The 23,736-nt window shown below is 39.0% G+C and overlaps 1 protein-coding gene across 3 annotated transcripts in view; it reads right to left on the bottom strand.

Moving 5' to 3' along the window:
* Positions 1-12,001: 12,001 nt before the first annotated feature.
* Positions 12,002-23,736, bottom strand: part of LOC111750793 (rho GTPase-activating protein 20-like) — a 28,833-nt gene continuing 17,098 nt past the window's right edge. For 2 of the 3 annotated variants that reach the window (XM_064285403.1, XM_064285404.1), the window contains 2 exons: positions 22,472-22,513; positions 21,492-21,838 (listed from right to left, as the gene is read on the bottom strand). In XM_064285403.1, the coding sequence (XP_064141473.1) occupies positions 21,724-21,838; positions 22,472-22,513 (157 nt within the window). In that variant the 3' untranslated portion in view covers positions 21,492-21,723. Of the gene's footprint in view, positions 12,151-21,491; positions 21,839-22,471; positions 22,514-23,736 lie in introns of those variants that run through there. The other variant, XM_064285405.1, reaches the window with a different exon arrangement.

The raw sequence follows: 23,736 nt of genomic DNA, 5'->3' as shown, positions 1-23,736 counted from the left end.
AAAAACCAAACCAAAGCTATAAGAAATACTAAAGGATATTGTTTGGTCAGAAAACCAATAACATCAGACACCAGCACAACACAAGGTCACAAAACAGAACATCCTGATATCAACTCAAATAGGGAAATCACAAAAACGAATTAAGATTAATTAAAAAAAAAAAAAAAGCTCATAACAGGGAATCACTGAAATCAATATGTAAAAGATCACAATAATCAAAAAGAGGGATTAAATATAGGCGGCATTGAACTGCCATATGGAGAGTGACACAAGGCGACATAGAACAATACAAGTTAGGTTTTTACTTAGAAAAATAGGGGTAAATAATAAGGTAACCACAAAGAGGTGTAACAACTCCATAACTCAAGATAAAAACCAAGAAAAACGTAACGACTCAACAAACATAAAGTCAAACACTACGAAAATGAGGATCTCACAATTTACTAACAAAAACGTCTCAGCACAAAAAAGTATGTGGAAAAATGAAATTGTCAACAACACACATAAAAAGGCATCAAAATGACAACACTAAACACTTATTTATCTATAATTACCCTGAATGTAAATGGACTAAATGCACCAATAAAGAGACAGAGAGTCTCGGACTGGATAAAGAAACATGATCCGTCTATATGCTGCCTACAAGAGACACACCTTAGACTTAGAGACACAAACAAACTAAAACTCAAAGGATGGAAAAAAATATATCAAGCAAAAAAGAAGAGGAGTAGCAATATTAATTTCTGACAAAATAGACTTTAAACTTAAATCCACCACAAAGGATAAAGAAGGACACTACATAATGATAAAAGGGACAATTGATCAGGAAGACATAACCATATTAAATATTTATGCACCCAATGACAGGGCTGCAAGATACATAAATTTTAACAGAACTGAAAAGTGAGATAGACACCTCCACAATTATAGTAGGAGACTTCAACACACCACTTTCGGAGAAGGACAGGACATCCAGTAAGAAGCTCAATAGAGACACAGAAGACCTAATTACAACAATCAACCAACTTGACCTCATTGACTTATACAGAACCCTCCACCCAACTGCTGCAAAGTATACTTTTTTTTCTAGCGCACATGGAACATTCTTTAGAATAGACCACATATTAGGTCATAAAACAAACCTTTGCAGAATCCAAAACATCGAAATATTACAAAGCATCTTCTCAGACCACAAGGCAATAAAACTAGAAATCAATAACAGAAAAACTAGGGAAAAGAAATCAAATACTTGGAAACTGAACAATACCCTCCTGAAAAAAGACTGAGTTATAGAAGACATCAAGGAGGGAATAAGGAAATTCATAGAATGCAACGGGAATGAAAATACTTCATTTCAAAACCTCTGGTACACAGCAAAAGCAGTGCTCAGAGGCCAATTTATATCGATAAATGCACATATACAAAAAGAAGAAAGAGACAAAATCAGAGAACTGTCCCTACAACTTGAACAAATAGAAAGTGAGCAACAAAAGAATCCATCAGACACCAGAAGAAAACAAATAATAAAAATTAGAGGTGAACTAAATGAATTAGAGAACAGAAAAACAATTGAAAGAATTAACAAAGCCAAAAGCTGGTTCTTTGAAAAAATTAACAAAATTGATAAACCATTGGCTAGACTGACTAAAGAAATACAGGAAAGGAAACAAACAACCCGAATAAGAAATGAGAAGGACCACATCACAACAGACCCAAATGAAATTAAAAGAATCATATCAGATTATTACGAAAAATTGTACTCTAACAAATTTGCAAACCTAGAAGAAATGGATGAATTCCTGGAAAAACACTACCTACCTAAATTAACACATTCAGAAGTAGAACAACTAAATAGACCCATAACAAAAAAAGAGATTGAAAAGGTAATCAAAAAACTCCCAACAAAAAAAAGCCCTGGTCCGGACGGCTTCACTGCAGAGTTCTACCAAACTTTCAGAGAAGAGTTAACACCACTGCTACTAAAGGTATTTCAAAGCATAGAAAAAGACGGAATACTACCCAACTCATTCTATGAAGCCACCATATCCCTGATACCAAAACCAGGTAAAGACATCACAAAAAAAGAAAACTACAGACCTATATCCCTCATGAACATAGATGCAAAAATCCTCAACAAAATTCTAGCCAATAGAATTCAACAACATATCAAAAAAATAATTCACCATGATCAAGTGGGATTTATACCAGGTATGCAAGGCTGGTTTAATATCAGAAAAACCATTAATGTAATCCACCACATAAATAAAACAAAAGACAAAAACCACATGATCTTATCAATTGATGCAGAAAAGGCATTTGACAAAGTCCAACACCCATTTATGCTAAAAACTCTCAGCAAAATAGGAATTGAAGGAAAATTCCTCAACATAATAAAGGGCATCTATGCAAAGCCAACAGCCAATATCACTCTAAATGGAGAGAACCTGAAAGCATTTCCCTTGAGAACGGGAACCAGACAAGGATGCCCTTTATCACTGCTCTTATTCAACATCGTGCTAGAAGTCCTAGCCAGGGCAATTAGGCTAGACAAGGAAATAAAAGGCAACCGGATTGGCAAGGAGGAAGTAAAATTATCTCTATTTGCAGATGACATGATCTTATACACAGAAAACCCTAAGGAATCCTCCAGAAAACTACTGAAACTAATAGAAGAGTTTGGCAGAGTCTCAGGTTATAAGATAAACATACAAAAATCACTTGGATTCCTCTACATCAACAAAAAGAACATCGAAGAGGAAATCACCAAATCAATACCATTCACAGTAGCCCCCAAGAAGATAAAATACTTAGGAATAAATCTTACCGAGGATGTAAAAGACCTATACAAAGAAAACTACAAAGCTCTACTCCAAGAAATTCAAGAGGACTTACTTAGGTGGAAAAACATACCTTGCTCATGGATAGGAAGACTTAACATAGTAAAAATGTCTATTCTACCAAAAGCCATCTATATATACAATGCACTTCCGATCCAAGTTCCAATGTCATATTTTAAGGGGATAGAGAAACAAATCACCAGTTTCATATGGAAGGGAAAGAAGCCTTGGATAAGCAAAGCATTACTGAAAAAGAAGAAGAAAGTGGGAGGCCTCACTCTACCTGATTTCGGAAGCTATTATACAGCCACAGTAGTCAAAACAGCCTGGTACTGGTACAACAACAGGCACATAGACCAATGGAACAGAATTGAGAACCCAGATATAAATCCATCCACGTAGGAGCAGCTGATATTTGACAAAGGCCCAGTGTCAGTTAATTGGGGAAAAGATAGTCTTTTTAACAAATGGTGCTGGCATAACTGGATATCCCTTTGCAAAAAAATGAAACAGGACCCATACCTCACACCATGCACAAAAACTAACTCCAAGTGGATCAAAGACCTAAACATAAAGACTAAAACGATAAAGATCATGGAAGAAAAAATAGGGACAGCCCTAGGAGCCCTAATACAAGGCATAAACAGAATACAAAACATTACTAGCAATGACGAAGAGAAACCCGATAACTGGGAGCTCCTAAAAATCAAACACCTATGCTCATCTAAAGACTTCACCAAAAGAGTAAAAAGACCACCTACAGACTGGGAAAGAATTTTCAGCTATGACATCTCCGACCAGCGCCTGATCTCTAAAATCTATATGATTCTGTCAAAACTCAACCACAAAAAGACAAACAACCCAATCAAGAAGTGGGCAAAGGGTATGAACACACACTTCACTAAAGAAGATATTCAGGCGGCTAACAGATACATGAGAAAATGCTCTCGATCATTAGCCATTAGAGAAATGCAGATTAAAACTACGATGAGATTCCATCTCACTCCAACAAGGCTGGCATTAATCCAAAAAACACAAAATAATAAATGTTGGAGAGGCTGCGGAGAGATTGGAACTCTTATACACTGCTGGTGGGAATGTAAAATGGTACAACCACTTTGGAAATCTATCTGGCGTTATCTTAAACAGTTAGAAATAGAACTACCATACAACCCAGAAATCCCACTCCTCGGAATATACCCTAGAGATACAAGAGCCTTCACACAAACAGATATATGCACACCCATGTTTATTGCAGCTCTGTTTACAATAGCAAAAAGCTGGAAGCAACCAAGGTGTCCGTCAACGGATGAATGGGTAAATAAATTGTGGTATATTCACACAATGGAATACTAGGCATCGATAAAGAACAGTGACGAATCTGTGAAACATTTCATAACATGGAGGAACCTGGAAGGCATTATGCTGAGCGAAATCAGTCAGAGGCAAAAGGACAAATATTGTATAAGACCACTATTATAAGATCTTGAGAAATAGTATAAACTGAGAAGAACACATACTTTTGTGGTTACGAGGTGGGGAGGGAGGGAGGGAGGGAGACGGTTTTTTTACTGATTAATTGGCTGAAAAGAACTGCTTTAGGTGCAGGGAAGGACAACACTCAATACATGGAAGGTCAGCTCAACTGGACTGGACTGGACCAAAAGCAAAGAAGCTTCCGGGATAAACTGAATACTTCAAAGGTCAGTGGAGCAAGGGCGGGGGTTTGGGAACCATGGTTTAAGGGGACTTCTAAGTCAATTGGCAAATAATTCTATTATGAAATCATTCTGCATCCCACTTTGAAATGTGGCGTCTGGGGTCTTAAATGCTAACAAGCGGCCATCTAAGTTGCATCAACTGGTCTCAACCCACCTGGAGCAAAGGAGAATGAAGAACACCAAGGTCACACGACAACTAAGAGCCCAAGAAACAGAGAGGGCCACATGAACCAGAGACCTACATTATCCTGAGACCAGGAGAACTAGTTGGTGCCCGGCCACAATCGATGACTGGCCTGACAGGGAGCACAATAGAGAACCCCTGAGGGAGCAGGAGATAAGTGGGATGCAGACCCCAAATTCTCATAAAAAGACCATACTTCATGGTCTGGATGTGACTAGAGGAATCCCGGCAGTCATGGTCCCCAAACCTTCTGTTGGCACAGGACGGGAACCATCCCCGAGGACAATTCATCAGACATGAAAGGGACTGGACAGTGGGTGGGAGAGAGATGCTGATGAAGAGTGAGCTAATAATATTAGGTGGACACTTGAGACTGTGTTGGCATCTCCTGTCTGGAGGGGGGATGGGAGGATAGAGAGAGTTGGAGGCTGCCAAAGTTTTCACAAAAGGAGAGACTGGAAGGGCCGACTCATTGGGGGAGAGCAAGTGGCAGTAAGGAGTAAGATGTATATTAACTTATATGTGACAGACTAACTTGATTTGAAAACGTTCACTTGAAGCTCAATAAAAGTTAATAAAAAAATAAATCAATAACAATAGGGCAAAAATTCAGCTTAGGCTGTTGGTACATGAAGAATTCTGCATACTGTCTTAGTGGAAGTCTCACAGTAAGGGGCCACTGCCTTTTGATCGGGGAGCTGGCTAATTTATGCTAATCAACTTGTTAAAAGCTAGTGGCAGGAGGGTGATAGAGAAAAGTGGGTACATACCAGTGATAGAATATTTGTTGCTATATATTTTAATATGGACCAAGACACACGTTTGCAAGAAATGGCCATTTATGCCCCAATTATCTAGACAGGTTTGATTGTATATAAAGTCATGAAATAATATTAAATGGGCACCTGGCCAGTTGACTGGAAAGGGAATGTAGAAAGTTCTTCTTTACTTATGTCTAGGGCAGGCACTTTTGATCTTTGTGCCTCAGCCTGAGTTGGAGGCCCTGGGCCCTGTTTCTACCCTGTCTTCCTTGTATCTCTGCCATGCTGGGGACAGAGCCCTGAAGCAGGCCTGCAGAGGCTGTTCTGGGATCAAGACTTTGTTTAAAGTTGCTCTTGGATGTAGGTTCTATTTTCAAAACATGTGAGGCATCTCTAAGGATGTGAAGAGCAACACATCTGAGAAGAGCAGGTTACCGCGTGGCAGGTTAAGCATAACACGTATTAACGAAGAATGTCGAAGGTGGTCAAGATGAAAGAAGGCCCGATGGTAGCATCACTCCTATGGCACTTTTAAAGTGAAAGGCATGAAGAGAACGGGAAGGAATGATCATAAAACCAGTGGAGCTGTTGGTGGCCTGACTGAGCATTTATTTATTTATTTATTGTAGTTGAAGTGAAAGTTTACAAATCAAGTCAGTTTCTCATACAAAAACTTATACACACCTTGCTATGTCCTCCTAGCTGCTCTTCCCCTAATGAGAACAGCACACTCCTCCTCTCCACCCTGTACGCCCCATGTCCATTCAACCAGCTCCTGTCCCCCTCTGCCTTCTCATCTCACCACCAGACAGGAGCTGCCCACATAGTCTCATGTGTCTGCTTGGACCAGGAAGCTCATTTGTCACCAGTATCATTTTCCGTCCCATAATCCAGTCCAGTCCCTGTCCGAAGAGTTGGCTTGGAGAATGGTTCAGTCTTGGGCTAACAGAGCATCTGGGGACCGTGACCTCCCAGGTCCCTCTAGTCTCATTGACCAAGCATTTTTTGACCCATCATAAGGTAAAAATTTCCTTACTATGGTAAATTTTTGTCACTATTTTCAAAAGTTTAAAAAGAAATTTCTTTTGGAAACTTTGCCATCATTTCCAGGGACGAACTCTTCAAAAGTAGGATGCTTGTGTGTGCATAAGTACATGCTTTGAAATTTTTATTTATTTACGTTTTTGCACATGGTGTTCAGGCAGGGAGGGTGGTGTGCTTTTAACACCCAAGGAAGTTTCCTTATCTTTCTGCTATGTTTTTCAGTTTTTCAAATTCTGAATGTATTATACCTACTATGGTTCTTCGCCAAATATGAAGAAGGAAGCCAACCATATTTCTTTAGAGCTACAATCTGTGAAGACGATGCTAGAACTTTCCTTACATTTAAGACAGACGCTATGACCAAAACCGACTCATCCTCCCAATTTACCTTCTCTCCTGAGTTTAGTTTCTGCTTGAGGGCTCCACATGCTCTGACACTGGCCGATATTCTAAAGATGCCCTCTGTCAGAGACCCTTTTTGGTTAAGAAAGACAAGCGTATCCTGGGGGGAAGGAAAGGAAAAGACAATATGCAGAATTTTATACACACAGGCCTCAGCACAAGCTTGTCCTTGTCGGCAGCTAGCGCTAGGCTACAGGAGAGCACGGGGCTGAAGCTGGAAGAACTTAAGTAAATTCTTTAGATTTTTTTTTTTTTTTGGTGTCTCCAGAAATATTTTCTATTCATTGGTCCACTCAACATTCGTACACTGAAACACTTTAAACACTTGGTTTATTCAGATTTTCCTTTTTCAATGAATTTAAGCTTTTAAATCAAACTTCTATGTCTACTTTAAGGTTTCTATTAAACCTCCCCTTCCTACCTCACCGTTCTTTTCTCACTGTAATATGGGTGTTTTTCCCCAAATGTGGAAATCTTGCCCTACTCTTTTCCCATTTGCTTATCCCCCATTAAGCAACTGAATTCCCCATTCCTACTTCTTGTATTTCCTTTCCTTTTTCAAAATCAGGCTCAAAAACTAGATAGCCTTCTCCAATTAAACCCTCTTGGCACTTTTTGGAAATCCTGGTGGCATACTGGTTAAGTGCTACCGCTGCTAACCAAAAGATCAGCAGTTCAAATCCACCAGGTACTCCTTGGAAACTCTATGGGACACTTCTACTCTGTCCTATAGGGACACTATGAGTCAGAATTGACTTGATAGCAATGGTTTAGTTTGGTTTCTCACTTCTTCATTTTCTTATTCTCTATCTTCATGTATCCTGCTTGCAGTCAGGGGCCTATCTAGGGAAAGCAGTGCCTAGGGCAATTAGTGTTAAATCTCTCCTAGCTGGCCACGGAAACTGTGGTGGCCAATAGAACCTGTTCTGGCACCCTGCCTCAAGTGGTGCCCAGGGCACGTAGTCAGAGCACAGGACTGGCACCCTACCTGCCCAACTACCCCTACCCCCAGAGAGGCCTCTGCTTGCAATGTAGAAAGATAATAGGTGTTGGAGTCAGGTAATCTGAGGCATTGAAATCTATTATACCACCTATTCACTGTGTGACCTTGGGGAAAGTACAGTACTTACCTATATTAAAACTTTTGTTTTCCCCATTTGTGAAATGGGGATGATGATAATCACAAACCAAACCAAACCTGTTGCTCTGAGACGGTTCTGACTCACAACAATCCTATAGGATAGAGTAGAACTGCCCCATAGGGTTTCCAAGGAGCAGCTAGTGGATTCAAACTGCCAACCTTGAGGTCGGCAGCCCAGGTCTTAACCACTGTGCATCCAGGGCTCCCTGATGATAAAAAAAAAAAAAACCTGCATCGTGTTGTGATAATGATAACTACCCCAAATTCGCCGTAAAATTTGCAGAGTTTGGGGTGGCACCTAGCGTGCACTTAAGATGATGATTTTCTTCACATCAAGCATGTGAAGCACTAGTACAGCCCCTGGAGGGATACTAGATACTCAATAACTGTAAAAACGGATGGTTTAAAACACTACTTTGAGACAACACAAGCCAAACCTTGTGTATTTCATTTGACTCATTCTATCAGGACTTTTTTTTTTTATCAGGATTAAGATATTGGTATGTGCCAGAAGGTAGGTCTTGAGTCTTATACTTAAGCACTTGAAATAAAATCAAATGCCATCTGAAATAAAATAAAATGCCACCTGAAATATTTTGAGTTGTAAGATTGAGAAGTCTCAGCTGAAGAAGCAACTAAGGGAAAGCTGAGAGTAGCGTGGAGTTCAAGCAAGGAGCTGAAAGGAGAATGTGAAAGGAGGTGGAACCTCTGCTTCTGAGACTGGTGAACACAGAGCACGTTCTGACTCATCTGAGCAGACATATGTGGGTCTTTGATGAAACCAGTGGAGTGGACAAGATTAGCTCTTTCTCTTGTGTCTACCTTAGGATCCCGCAATAACTAAGTCAAATTTTTATTTTTTGAAATAATATAACAAAGCTTCTCAGCAAAAGCCAGGGACTGTCTAGTGCTCTCTCTGCTTAGAAATAGATTTGGATGAGAACACATGGGCTTGCAGAGCTTTCCCTTCCTCAATCTCCCTCCTCAGGGGGCCACAGAAGGCCAAAAGGAGACCTACCCGGAGAGGAGTGGGCAGGTCATCATTGGGACAAACATCTTTGAGTGAAACCCCAAAGAGCTTCCCTGGCTCGGGGGATGGTAGAGCCCTGCACACGTTGTCCTGGCAAGTGCTGGGGTTCCGCCGAAAGGCCCAGTTCACCACAGGCCATTTCTTTTCACCTGTCCTCTGGCCTGCATCTAAGAAAGAAGTGAGATTGTTAGAAGTAGTAGATTAATTCACTTAAACTTGTTTCCACTGTTCTCATTTGCAGAGCATGTTGTTTCCTAGGGCTAGAAGAGAGAGAAAGGGAGTCATTCAGTGTGTAGAATTTCCCCCGTCCTGGGCAAGTGGATCACATCCCCGTGGTGGTAACTTGTTCTGTTTTCCCTTATTCCATAAATGGATAGTTACATCCAGAGGCTTGATCAGACTCAGGTTCAATTCTTCTGGAGGAGACACTTCCTACAGGTGCTATCTGCTCCTGCTGCAGTGCCTCCTGAGGCACCGAATGCGTGGTGGTACAAGTTCACTGATGTTAAATACGATCCATGAGGGTCAGATCCCATTTGATAAGCTAAAAAAAGTGGTATCAAAATCAAGTGGAGTTTGATAATCACCTACCTTTACGGTAAGTCTCCCCCCTCTAGATTTCCTCTTTTGCTTTCTGAGTGCCTGGCTATTGTGAACTCTTTCTTATCAAAAAGATCTGCCCTTCATGACTCAACCTCCCTGACCCCAGCTCCTGGGCAGCCTGTAACTCCTTCACTCTGAGGGGCCACAACCCTCAGGCAGTTCCATGGACGATGTGCCTCCACCTGAGGACAGCGTTCTTGGGAAGTCACCTTTAAATGCTGGCTGTGTGATAAGAACCCAGGTGGCCTTCTTTCTTGTAACACCCACCCATGCTACCCAGAGATGATTTTTAGCTACCCAACAGTCCCTGTCAAAGGAATGCTGAACAAGAAGAGCTCTTCTAAGACCAGGTGGTCAGCAATGAAAACCTGAGTTCAAAGAGGTCTTTTCTACTACTCAGCTATGAATGTTTCCTGATAAGGTATCCTAATATTTTCTTAAGCTGCTTAGAACCAGATGCTAAAAGAGTATATAGATGAGCCAAGTTGTGGGAGGATAAACAGATGAACAACATTTCACCAAATATTCTTAAATGCCCATCGACTTGGGTTTTCTAGGATGTGGCAAGTATAACCTTAGGTGCAGTACTTCCGGTGCTGGTTCAGAGGGTTCTGCCAGGTACGGGAACAAATTACTCAATCTCTTTGAACTTCAGGTTCCTCAACTTTAACATGACACCACATGAACTGAGTACTAAAATGGATGAAATGTATAATGTACTCCTCAGCACAAGGAACAGTTCATAGCAACCTTGATGAGAACGATTTTTCTCACTCAGAGGGCCTGAGGCAATCAAGACATCAGTATCTTCCTACTAAAGCAGACCCCATCCCCTTCTCCATTTGGCTTAGCACCCTCCAGAAGGTATGCAGTCATGAAGGATTGGCACCATTCCACCTAACTAAGACTCTTTCTTCCTGCCCTAACATTCACACGCCATCATTTTAAAAGTCTGAAGGAAAACAAACACATTCTTCAATCCAGGAAGGGATTCCTATACATCCAGCAATGTCAACATGTGCAAATGTTGAACGTACAGGTAAATATATAGGTGAAGTACTTGTACTCGGCCTGGTTTCCCTCCCCTTGACCTGATTTTATTATTTCTAAAACTATCCAAATGTATTCAGTTATTTAGCTTTAATACCGCTTAAGAACATTGCTCTATCTCTTGATTTAAAGCTATATGTAAAGCTACTGCAACATAAACAGAGGGCAAAGTATAAACTGAGTTCTGTACTTTCTCAAAAGGACTTTCGGGCTTGGCTGGACCTTTTGTTTTGTACATTATCTGGTGTGAGAGTTCATGTTGCCTCTGTGACCAGTGAAAATACATGCTATTGTCATGAAAACTATGGGGTAATTCAACAAGCTAACTTCATAGAAACCTAGCCTTTCTTAAAGGGTCCTGGCAAGATTTAAGTAGTGTTACCCCATGCTTGCAAATAGGGTATTAATATTAAAAAATAAAATGTGTGAAACTTCGTGCTTATAGGATAACTATCATAAAAATAAAACACTTTAAGTGGGAATTCTATTCTGGCCACACTATTCCCCAAATTAACAATACATTTTCTTCAGAAAGAGAAATACTGATGGGAGAATACAGGAATGGTAGGAAAAAGAATGGTAAGAAGGAAAGTTAAAAAGCCCCCAACCATAAACACTCAGTCCTGCTCCAGTCTAGACCTCGGTCAGAAGCACACAGGGAAACTGAGCTTCGTCCACGTGGCTCGCTGTGGAGGTAGAATTGAGAGGCCACTTCAGCCCAAGCGTGGAATAGATTCCAATTCTACTCCGAAACTCTTCTACTCCACTCAAAGTTTTCTATTCACTGTGTGTCTAAGCTAAGCAGTCATAAGTCCCCTTCTGCTGTGGCTTAGATCCTGAGGAAAGCCCTGAGATGGGGAAAACATGAGTTTCCAGGCCTTAATAAGCTCATATTCTAATAAGACACACAGATAGGTACACACACAATTAAAATATGCATGAAGGGCTATGGGGATACAGAGAAGGGAACTACTACCTGGAGGAATGCAAATAAGCTTTCTAGGAGTGAGTTGGGTCTTGAGGATAGACCCTTGACATTTCTCTCAGTCTGATTCTTGGTGAAGATTGGATACTTACCTACACTGCCCTTCTCCCTGGCATGGAGAATCAGCTTTGTGTTATGATTTTATTTCTAGGAATGGATACATGAGCTGAGAGAACACACCTGCAGGAGGAGAGGGGACTCACCTTTCTGCTCCTGGCCCCTCAGTGGGTGCCTGGGCTTCAGGACAAACTGACCTTCCATCTCTGATAATAGCTGCTCCAGTAAGAAGGGCTCCTGGAGGGTGGATGGAGATGTGGAGCTCCTTGGGCGGTGTGGCACAAGTGCAGTGGCTTGAATATGGCTCATTTTTATTCCATCGGGATGTTCATGTCCTATACAGAGAAACATGTACATACAGATTCAGGCCAACTAGTGATGGGTGTGATCAAAGCTACCTTACGGCACCCACGTGCACCACACTGGCCTGCTGTGCTTCTAGATAAAGAAGGCTGTGTCTCCTGCGTGTGCTCCCAAAGGGGAGACCATGCAGAGAGCAGGGGCCCAAGTAAGGTGTTTAAAAAAAAGGAAAGAGAAAATGGTCTTTAAAACATATTTCCCTGATTGGAAAGTATAGATCAGTTTGAGCACTACACCATGTTGACTTTTACTATGTTTCCATCTGAGAATATTTAAAACCTTCTAGTTTCTGCCTAGAAACTAAGTAGGTCTGAGCAGCTTAGGCAAATTACTTGACCAACCTCCAGTCTTAATTCATCATTTAAAACACCATCAGTATTACACAGACTTGTGCAGATCAAAGTAAAAAAGTAAATATATTCATGAACATTTGTGGTTAATGTCCTTTAAATAATTGGACGATACGTGTTAAGACTCACTATGATCACTCTTCTCTAACACATTTGTCCATTTAAGAGGTATTTCATTACATTTCCTTAATGCTATAGCCAGAGCAGCAGGTAGAGCTGCCCTTATGCTAAGCCCTCCTTCCCCACCGTGCCCCCCACCACCCCCGGCTGGAGTGAGGGTGGCCCTCACAGGCAGAATTAGAGGTAAGGCTGCAGAGTATTGGAAGCCAAGAAACCAACTAAAAAACAGTGTTTACAGAGTGAAAAGGAACCCTCAGTCATTAGGTGTTGACCGCCAAATGATTTCCTTTGCTCTTTCATGCTTCCAATGGCTTTCTCTTCATCGAATACTCAAAGGCCCTGTGCTGTAATGTAGATTGAGCTTTGTAAGAAGAGAGCAAACACTCCCTTTCTTCTAGTTCTGACTGACAGTAAGGTGGTGAGTTCTTGCCTTTCCTTTTCTCCTGGTATAAATACAATATGAATGCTCTGTTCATAACAAGAACTAAGCCACATAGAAGCTTCCATGAGAGCAAGAAAATAAAGCAAATTCATCAGGGTAACCAGGAGCTAATCCACAACTGAGAAGCGAAAGCACATGAAAATCCATGTACAGAATGGCTGTTAAAGGACCCTCATAAATGACGGAAGATTGAGACTCCACAGAGTCAGCAGTGGTGCCTGAAGCTGTTCTAAGCTTAGAAGTTACCATCTACATTCATTTCATCTAAATGAACACATTTTATTAAAATAAATATATTTCAAGTATTCATCTGATTTTATTCCTGTATTTTATTGCAGAATGACTTTTATAAAGATGTTGACATTAATACAAAATATGAAATGGGATTTTGGTCCTCAGCTGTGTACTTGATTTGTTATATTCTGAGACTAAGAACATGCAATCTGTGAATTCTAAAAACCTTGGTTTTTAGGTTATTCAGATCACTTGGAAACATCCTGAATTACACAGAAATAGCCTCACAGGACTGTGGAAAGAATTTAAAAAGAACATAGATAAGAGGGAACACTCCACAGGATTTTTAGGGGAAATCAGTTATCACCATCGCCCCATGGCAAGGTCTGCTACAGAGCCTGTCCTTTCCTTTATTTTGTTTGCTCTATTTCTTTTAACCACACTAAATCAACTTACTAATCCAAGAACATTTTTTTTAGCTAAATGGTTCTAATAACTATTTCAGGAGAAGTGTAATCTATTCACCAATAATTTCAAGAACAAATGCTGCAAAACAGCATATAAAATATAAAATGGCAAAGTGCAGGTCAGTCAGTCAGAGAAGACTTCAGGAATCTAGATGTGATTATCTCATTTTGCCTATGATGCTGAGAAAAGTTCTGGGCACTGAGCAGGTATTCAGCAAATACTTGTAGTTGGATAGAGAGACCTGGTTGGATTTCAGATGATCCTTACAAAACAGAGGCTACTTTGTAGTTAGAAAATGGAACAGAATAATTCAAGAATGGAATATAAAATATGATGTACGGGAAAAAGAAATTTCAATTCATGTTGCCTTCATAAAAAATAGAGGTTTATCAAGACAGGGCTGTATGTCAAGTGGAAAAGCAGAGAGGAAAAATTCACATTTTTCTCCCCAGCTTGACCACAAGCTGCTGAATGAAGAGATGTTATTATTTATTGCCTGGGATAGAGTAAAGCATCATAATTTATTGATCAAATGTATGAATGGATATTGTGAGAGGTTTTTACTCCAAAGGATATTTAAGCTTACAACCAAAGAATCAATACTTTGAGACTTTAGAGTTATAATTTTGAATCCAGTCAACCCCATCTTAGAGTTCCCTGCCACTTACCACTGAGTGGGAATGGGGCCTCTTTCTTGCCAGAACTGACCCACAACTGGTAATCACGCTCAGAGCCCTTGGAGACCATAAATAAATAAATCACAACAGTTCTTTCACAGTAGGTACTTGAAAGAGGGCATATTTCTTTCACATTTCCATGTTTTTGAAAAGAAAAAGAATTGGGACCAGTGTAAATGCTGTAAGTCCATGGAGGTGGCCACAGTTTTTGAGTTAGCAGTGGTGATTTCAGCAACCTGTCCGTCTCCCAGCACCCAGTAGACTACTCCAGATTCCTGCTTTGTCCCTTCTGATAGGCCAGGGATCTACGGGACAACAACTCAATCAGTCCCTCATTTTATGGGTGGCCTGTGTATATGAAATCACATTTAGGCTCCTTCACTAAGAAAGAAAAGTCTAATCTCTTCTTGACAGTCCTGCCTCTGGCTGTCTCTGGACTCCTTGGAGAATGTTAGGCTTTGTCTTCATATGCCTCTCCCCAGATAAGTGTGCTGCTCAGAGAGACACACAGCCTGCTGTGACTATGTCTGAGCAAAGGAACACTTGAAAAACATCTTAAGTTCAGCTGCCTTGAGCAGACAGACAAATGCCCAGAGACCTTGAGGAGATGGGCAGAGGTAAGTAAGTCCACTGGCTTTGCCCAGCAATTCTAGAAAGCCCCCTTGAAGCAACCACATCTCAATCATACACATTCTACTGAATTATTTTACAGTCCTCCAGAAGAACATAAAGTAAGAATTATATTTCAAATGGAGTTGTTGGTGATAGTTCATATGCCTGCCCTTGACTCCTGGTAAGATATCATGGCCTTGCCTGTATGAAGGAGGGTCCCAGCTATGGAGGCTATCACAAGCACATATATGTGTATGCACGTACACACATACACACACACTCACATACTCTCTCAGCTAAATATGCTCAAAATTGTATTTCAGATAGGAAGTAAGATCTAACAAAAATCTTTTCTTTTAAGGTAGGGGCTGAGAACAGTATGCTGGAATCCCATAGAACAGGCAGAGTCAAATAACACTGATTTTTTATTAAAGTAGAAATTCTTTCTTGTCTGGTGAAACTGATGACTTCAAGCAAAAGAAAATTACAAATGTGAAATAAAATGAGCTGTATCATTAATCAATCTACTCCATACCTAAAGCTACTCACTCTCTCCAAGATTTAAGTTTTCTTTTTCAGGGCATGTATACATAGGTACAGAGATATCCGATTTACTCAGTGAATATAAATTCAATTTTATTTTAAATGTATTATTAAATTTCACTAGTAAAAAAATCATTGATTTCTTATGCCAAATTCTGGCTTTTAAGGGGCTTTATTATATCACTTATAGGGTCTCTATGAGTCGGAACTGACTCGAAGGAAATGAGTTTGGTTTTTGGTCTGGTATTATATCATTAGGACAGGCAGAATTCAATTCACACCACAATAGCAAGGCATTTTCATATTTATACATTATTTATGTAAGGAGCCATGATATACAAGTCCTTCCTTCAGTTTCTATCCACCTGGATGTCACTCTTTAAAACTCTCAACTGCGTGGTTGGTGTTCATATAGCAGGAGAGTCTTGCAATTACTCTTTCCTTTTCCCCAACCTCACCCTCATCCTCAAACATGCCTACCTCTTCCATCAGAAAAATTTCATTAACTTAGGTCAGCCCCATCAAAATAGAAAGGAGCAGACACTCAAAGCAAAACAAGGACAAGAGGGGTGTGCACACAAATGCTCCTAAATTCATAGTCTCGTTGAGAACTTGTCTCCCTCGTTAGCAACTCATTAGAGGCATCAGTCATCTCATCCTCAGGACCTGGAGTCAGGAGCTATGACTTCTGGCCGTGGGTTCTTTACATCAAAATTTACTACAAAACACGTCCTGTAGGATCCATCATACTGAGTTTGAGTCCTAGAGTGACAATTAGGATAAGTGAGGTATGGTAGGGGAGGAACCAGGAAAGGTGGTTCAGAAAGAACAGTAAAACAGAACAGGTAAGGCGGAGGTTACAACTATCTCACTAAAAATCTTATAAAAATTTTGTTGTATACGTATATAATGGAGCCCTGGTGGCTCAGTGGGTAAGAGCTCCGCTGCTAACCAAAACGTCAGCAGTTCAAATCCATCAGCAGCTGTGTGGAAACTCTGTGGGACAGTTCTACTCTGTTCCTATAAGATTGCTATGAGTCAGAATCGACTTGACAGCATCGGGTTTTTGGTTTTTTATATACACAATATATACAATAAAAATATATGCTGTTATTAGCAATCTAAAATTATACTTCAATTTAAATATTCTATGACTTCAAGTTCACATGGAATTTAAAATGAGAGTATAAGAACAACACCTGTGTAGACAGTAACATTAGAGTTTTGCTGCTTTCAAACTCTAAATTCTGGAGGACAAAATAAGCCTTTGGTATTTAAAAAAAAAAAAAAAAATTTTTTAATTGTTATAAAAAAAATTTTTTTTTTTTTTATCTATAAAAATCAGCTGCCTTATGAAAGGAGTTGTATTTTATACACACGCACACAACTCTCAAAAATCAAAGTTGGTTTTTAACTAAAAATTGTTTGCAGGTAACTTCCAGTTATTCCAAGCATTGGTAGTGACTTGTTGATAATGTCGTTGGTTGTATCTGCTTTTGTTACTGTTATAGTTGTAGGCTGTAAAAATGAAATAAAAAATACAGTTGTAAGTAAAGAATTTTAAAACAGCTCTGTAAATAATGATTGCAAATTGTTACCCATATTCTAAAGGCAAAGCTTGATTTTCAGACACTGACAAAGTAAAGCACATGTACAGCATAGATCCTTAAGTATAATTTTATTTTTCATTCCTTTAGATATGAAGGAAACCCTGGTGGCACAGTGGTTAAGAGCTATGGCTGCTAACCAAAAAGCTCGGCAGTTCAGATCCACCAAGCCTTCCTTGGAAACCCTATGGGGCAGTTCTACTCTGTCCTATAGGGTCGCTATGAGTTGGAATCGACTCGAATGCAGTGGGTTTTGGTTTTTTGTTTTAAATATGAAGGTAGTAGAAAGTATTTCAGTAAAACACATATTTCTTCTAAAATAAAAGATGTGTCGCACACGAACGTAATGACTTAAGAAAGGCTGAGAATTCAGAGAGGGCACACAGACTGGTCCTCGGCCCCTCAAGAATATTTCCATATGGAGGGGACGATTTAAAATGGAGAGATTTGGACCCTTTCTCTCTCTTCCTGAGTTCTGTTTTTATAGTCTGGCTTTATTGGTTTGCATTTCACCAACAGTTATAGTAACATCAGAATAAGAAATGGTCATAAAAAATGTTTTTCAAAAGACTATTCAGTCGCCATTTTCTAAGTCACGCACAGTGGCTACCGACGTTTTTAATGTTGAATACCATTCAAAATACAATGGAATTAGAAAAATAAAATAAAACCAATGGTTTGAAACAAGACTGAAAACTTTAGAAATCTAAGTTCTGTTTCAACTCTGCCAGTGAACGGGGTATCTATAATAGCTCTCATCTACACCTCACATTGACATATTGATCCATAAAAGTAAGGAGACTATTTGCAGAAAACAACCTGAAAGGGACTCTGAGGATTCTGAGATGATATCTGTTCAACTATTGGAATTCTAAGAGACATTTAAAAATGGGATTATGACATGTAACCAAGATACACACATAAGTTTTACAGTATTAGCACATGAATCCACATTGAGGGCTATGTCCTCTGGTAAACAGTCTTAAAGAGGAAAATAAGCAGCCTAAGTGGACACTCACAGGCCTTGAAACAAAAATGATATTAAAAACAAAGCTAAAGGAAATCCCATCATAATTCATCACTTGCCCTTTCTTTTTTTTTACGAGCCAATTTCTTGATATGACAGATGGCCCTAAAAGTTTTTTGTTAATTTGATTTTCAGAAACAAAACCATCTTAAATGCATTGGTTTCAAACTGTGCTATTAGTAGCCCCAAGGATTCTGAAAAATTGTCTAAGAACCCAGAAGTAGAGCTCAGGGGACCCAAAATCAGGGGCATTAGGGTTTCCCATTCCTAAAGTTTACCCTGATATTTATCACTCTAAATAGAAAAAATATTGAAGTTATAGAGGATTCCCCCTTACTTGGATCCACTATCAATGCCCATGGAAGCAACACTCAAGAAACCAAATGATGTATTGCATTGGGCAAATCTGTTGCAAAAGACCTCTTTAAAGTGTGAAAAAGCAAAGATGTCCCTTTAAAGACTAAGGTGTGCCTGATCCAAGCTAAGGGATTTTCAGTTGCCTCATATGCATGCAAAAGTTGGACAATGAATAAGGAATACCAAAGAACTGATGCCTTTGAATTATGGTGTTGGTGAAGAATACTGACTACACCATGGATTGCCAGAAGAATAAACAAATGTGTCCTGGAAGAAGTACAGCCAGACTGATCCTTAGAACCAAGGAAGGTGAGACTTCGTCTAATGTACTGTAGACATGTTATCAGAAGGGACCAGTCCCTGAGAAGGACATCATGTTTGGTAAAGTAGAAGGTCAGTGAAAAAAGGGGAAGATCCAAACAAGACAGACTGACACAATGTCTGCAACAATAGGCTCAAACATAATGATTGTGAGGATGGCCCAGGACCGGGCAGCGTTTCCTTTTGTTGTACATGGGGTTGCTGTGGCTGGGAACCAACTCAATGGCACCTAACAACAGCAACAATTGTTAAAGCGCCTAGGAGGGTTCACACATCAGGCTTTAGCCCGGTATTTAATTACAAGTAAAGGTTCTGCTGTTTCTTCAAATATCTGAAAACTCTTCCATCCAATTGAAAGGAATTCTCCCATGAAATCTTTTGTAAAGTAGAAAATCTCTTTTGCAATGCTAATATCCCTCCCTAATTTATTTCGTTTGTGAGATAATGGTTTTTCTTAGCATAAGGAACACACCTGTTCAAAACAATAACTACAGAGATCTGTGTATTTTTCCCTTCTGCTGCTCTTTGTAAACAAATCAGATACATTCTAATAAACACATCTTTGTAAACAAATAATAATTTTTAAAAAACCTATTGCATAATTTAATTAAAAAATGCAAATATGTCTACTTTGTTCGATGAGCTAAAGTGTTACTTGACATATGAAGGACGAGGAAAATGTGACCAAGTCTGAAGGACTGAGGTAAACTCTCAAATGGCCCAGATGTTCAAATCATGAGCCAAAGAGCAGCTATTATAACTATGTTCTGTGATATAAAGGAAAATATGTTCATATCAAATATAGGAAATCTCAGCATAGAAATAGAAAACATTTTAAAATGAAAAATTTACCTGAAAGATACATGAAAGAAAAAATTTACTGGATATGCTAAACACCATAATAGAGATGACAAATGAAAGAGTCAGTGAATTTGAAAAGAGATCCATAACAATGACTCAAACTGAGGAAGAAAAAGGATTAAAGATAAATAACTAAAAGAGTGTGAGAGACTTGTGGACAATATCAAAGTGTGTAATAATCTTTTCTCAGAAGGAAAGAAGAGAGAAAATGGGGAAGAAAAAATGTTTGAAGTAATGATGGCTAAAATTTTCCCAAACTTGGTGACAGACATAAATTTACAGGTTGAAGCAGCTCAGTAAACCTCGAACAGGTTAAATTAAAAGAAAACCATGCTTTGGGACATAATAGTCAAATGGCTGAAAACTAAAAATGTAGAGAAAATCAATGATTTGTATTATCACAGACTATTCGTCAGAAAGAACAGAGACCAAAAGACAATGGAACAGCTTTAAAGAGCTATAAGGAAAAAACAATCTTGCAAACAAAATTCTGTATCCGGGAAAAATATCTTCAAGAGCAAAGGAGAAATAAAGACATTTTCAGATAAAAGAAAACTAAGAAAATTTGTTGGCATCAGATGTGTACTATAGACAAATGCTAAGGAAAGTTTCTTAAGAATGAAAGTCAAAGGAAAACTCTGATCTCTGATGAATGTAGCAAATCAATGTAGAACACTACAGATATTATTTTTAAGTTTTTTTTTTTTTTTAATTCCAATGTGATTTTCCATGAAAATTCTGAATGGAACCAATTAAAAACAAAGCAGGCAGAGACCAGCATGTGCTTCACTATAGGAGAACTCTCTAGTCTCCTGTCCTTCGTGCAGTGGCGTCAGGCACTTGGGAATAGGTCAAAACATCTGCGTGCCTTTTGCTGTTGAACAGGAATAACTGTTTTGAACTACCTCCTTTTCTCACCTACAAATTCTGTTTTGTGGGATCTACAGCTGGTGTAAAGTATGACAGGCCACAATGTCATAAAAATATTCAGAACATGACGTATCCATCTTATTCATCAGTGTGAGCATCCTGCCTACTGCACTGCAATCGCAGAAATCAAATGATACACAATAACTGGGGCTAAATGCTTTTCCTCCATTTGCATAAACAAAAGAGGTAGAAACATACTGATCCTTTAGAAAGTCATACATCCCAGTTTAATTCAATCTCTGACAATCCTCAGAATGAAGAATATTTCAAAACTATTCTGTATTTGACATAACTAAACGCAATACCTGACCTTAGAAAGGGAAAGGGCTATAAAGAATCATGCACACGCTACATCTATGTCTCACCTGACAAGAGTGAACCTGTATGGCAGTAAAGTAACAGAGTATTCTTACTCTTAGGAAATATATAAATATTTAAGAATAAAGGGCCATGGTGGATGTAATTGACTCTCGAAAATGTATATATGCCCCCATACATATAGAAAGAGACAGACAGAGACAAACAAACAGCAAGGAAGAAAAAATAATAAAAACAAATGTGTTAAAATGTTATCAATACAAAAATCAGGTTAAAGGATACATGAATGTTCTTTACTATTTATATTTGCAAATTTTTCTCTTAGTTTAAGATCATTTCCAAATAAAATGTTAACAAAACCTGCAGAAACAACCAAAACCAATCTATATGTATGTGACAATTGGAAAAACAATGCTGAATTCTGATAGGAAATACCTGCTTGTGGAAATCACTTTGTTACCACAAGTCACTCTGGTTGCTATTAGACAAATCCAGAGAAACATGAAGGACGTTTAACATGCAAAATTCTTTCAAAGCTAAACAGTGGAAGTAACATGGATTCTTCTGGCTTCATATTGCCTAGCACTTGTTTGCCTTTTACAAAGACATATGCTTTTCCACATGGTACTGTCTCCATGCCTTCTCTCTCTCTCTCTCCTGCCTAAGTCAGAGACAAGGAATTTAATTTAAGGGCTTAAGGTCACTTACACAACAGGCACAGTTCTTGATGTCGTCAGTGAAGATTTTCAGGGGAATGCTCTTCAGGTGGTCTTTCTCTTTGGCTAGATTGATGTACCTAGACGAATTCAATAATAAGCCAAAATAGTATTAATTTAGCCAATAGCTTATTTGAAAATCAACCTATGTTGCTAATATTTTCAATATACTGTATGCCATTATAAAAGCAGGTGGGTAGACTCACTCAAGTGATGGGTTAGAAGAAAACACACAAAAATATTTCAGGAAAATAAGACGTGGCCTAGAAAATAAAGGGGTCCCTGTCATGTGAGATTTGGGCAACAGATTAGGTCCTAAAAACTTTCCTGTCTGCACTGGGGGGCCCAGCACCTTCCTAGGTTCAAGGGTAGGTAGCAACAGTTGGTTTGTGAATTTCTCACTAAAGTAAACTGTATTTATAAAGATTTAATATATGTTTTGAGAATAAAGTTAGCTCCAACGTATAAGTTGGAGAGAAAGGAAATATAAGACTGGTAACCAGAATATCCTCAAAAATAAGCGAAATACGCATATAAATAAAAAAATAGGAGCACATTATTTATAGTAGTAACCAATGTAAATCTAAATAAGTTATTCAAGGACAGTATGACAATTTCTGCTAAGCAGGGAGGAATAATTGGGGGCACGTCTTTGCAGAGACCTGGATTTTTTAATATCTTTTATCACAGATTATATCTTTTATCACAAATACCTTCGAAGGGAAGAGTGCCATTGTTCCTTTTGTTCTGAAGAACTGCATGAATAAAAATGGAAAAAAAATTAAACTGTATGCAACACTTATACTAACATCGTAATGACTGCCATTCCTGATAAAATATCAGCAGCCAGTTGCTACTGTTGTGGATGCCCATGTAAGTGGTGCCCTTCACACACCTGGACCCTTGAGTGACCCTGCTCTTTTACTGGCAACGTTATAGCGATGGGAAGTAGATCTGACCGTGGGACAGAAGTTGGTCTGGAATCTAAACACTGGATTGCAACCATATACGCAAGTTATCTGGACATTTAACAGATGTGAGCCTCAGTTGCCACCAGTGGAAAGGAAGTTAATCACGCCTCAACTTATTACAACTTAATATCTACCTACCTGTTGTCATCGAGTCAATTCCGACTCATAGAGATAACTTAAAGTGCTATTCAAGTACAAAACCAAAAAACCAAACCCATTGCCATTGAGTCGATTCTCACTCATAACGACCCTATAGAACAGAGCAGGACTGCTCCACAGGGTTTCCGAGGAGAGGCTAGTGGATTTGAACTGCCGGACTTTTGGTTAACAGCCATAGCACGCCATATAGCTCTTATCCACTGCCCCCCAGAGCCCTGCTCATATATAAAGTAGGGTACTATTCAGATGAAATCATACCCAGGATATTTGGCATTTGGTTGGAACTATCTTGGCCTAGAAACAAGAATATTTCTTTAAAGAAAAAAAAGAACTCAATATTTAATTAATTTACAGGTAGCAAAATTGTAAAATGTTAAATTATTTCAACTTACACTTAATTTGTAGGATCCTGTTATCAACCTCAATTCACTGACTGCTGAATTACTAATGATTGATATTTTCCCTGCTAAAGTTACTACAGCATCAAATATTCAAGGTTAAAGTATTTTAAACTTCATTTGCATGTGGATTTCTCATTTACCAGATTTTATTTGTGGTAAAAGACACATAACATTTACCATAAATGGCATTTAGTACCTTCACAATGTTATACCGACATCACCACTATCTAGTTCCGGAACATTTTCCTCACCTCAAAAAAAAAAACCCTACCAATTAAGCAGTCGCTTCCCATTCTCCCCTCAACCTAGGCCCTGGCAATCCTTAATCTGATTTCTGTCTCTATTTTGGATATTTCACATAAATGGAATCAAAATATGTGGTCCTTTCTGTCTGGCTCCTTTCACTTAACATCATTTTTCAAGGTTCATCCATGTTGTAGCATGGAT

The sequence above is a fragment of the Loxodonta africana genome, chromosome 5 (genome assembly GCF_030014295.1).
Source record: "Loxodonta africana isolate mLoxAfr1 chromosome 5, mLoxAfr1.hap2, whole genome shotgun sequence".
Taxonomy (NCBI): Eukaryota; Metazoa; Chordata; class Mammalia; order Proboscidea; family Elephantidae; genus Loxodonta; species Loxodonta africana.
Note: the sequence above shows the minus strand (reverse complement) of the source record. Positions and strands in the feature narration are given on the sequence as shown.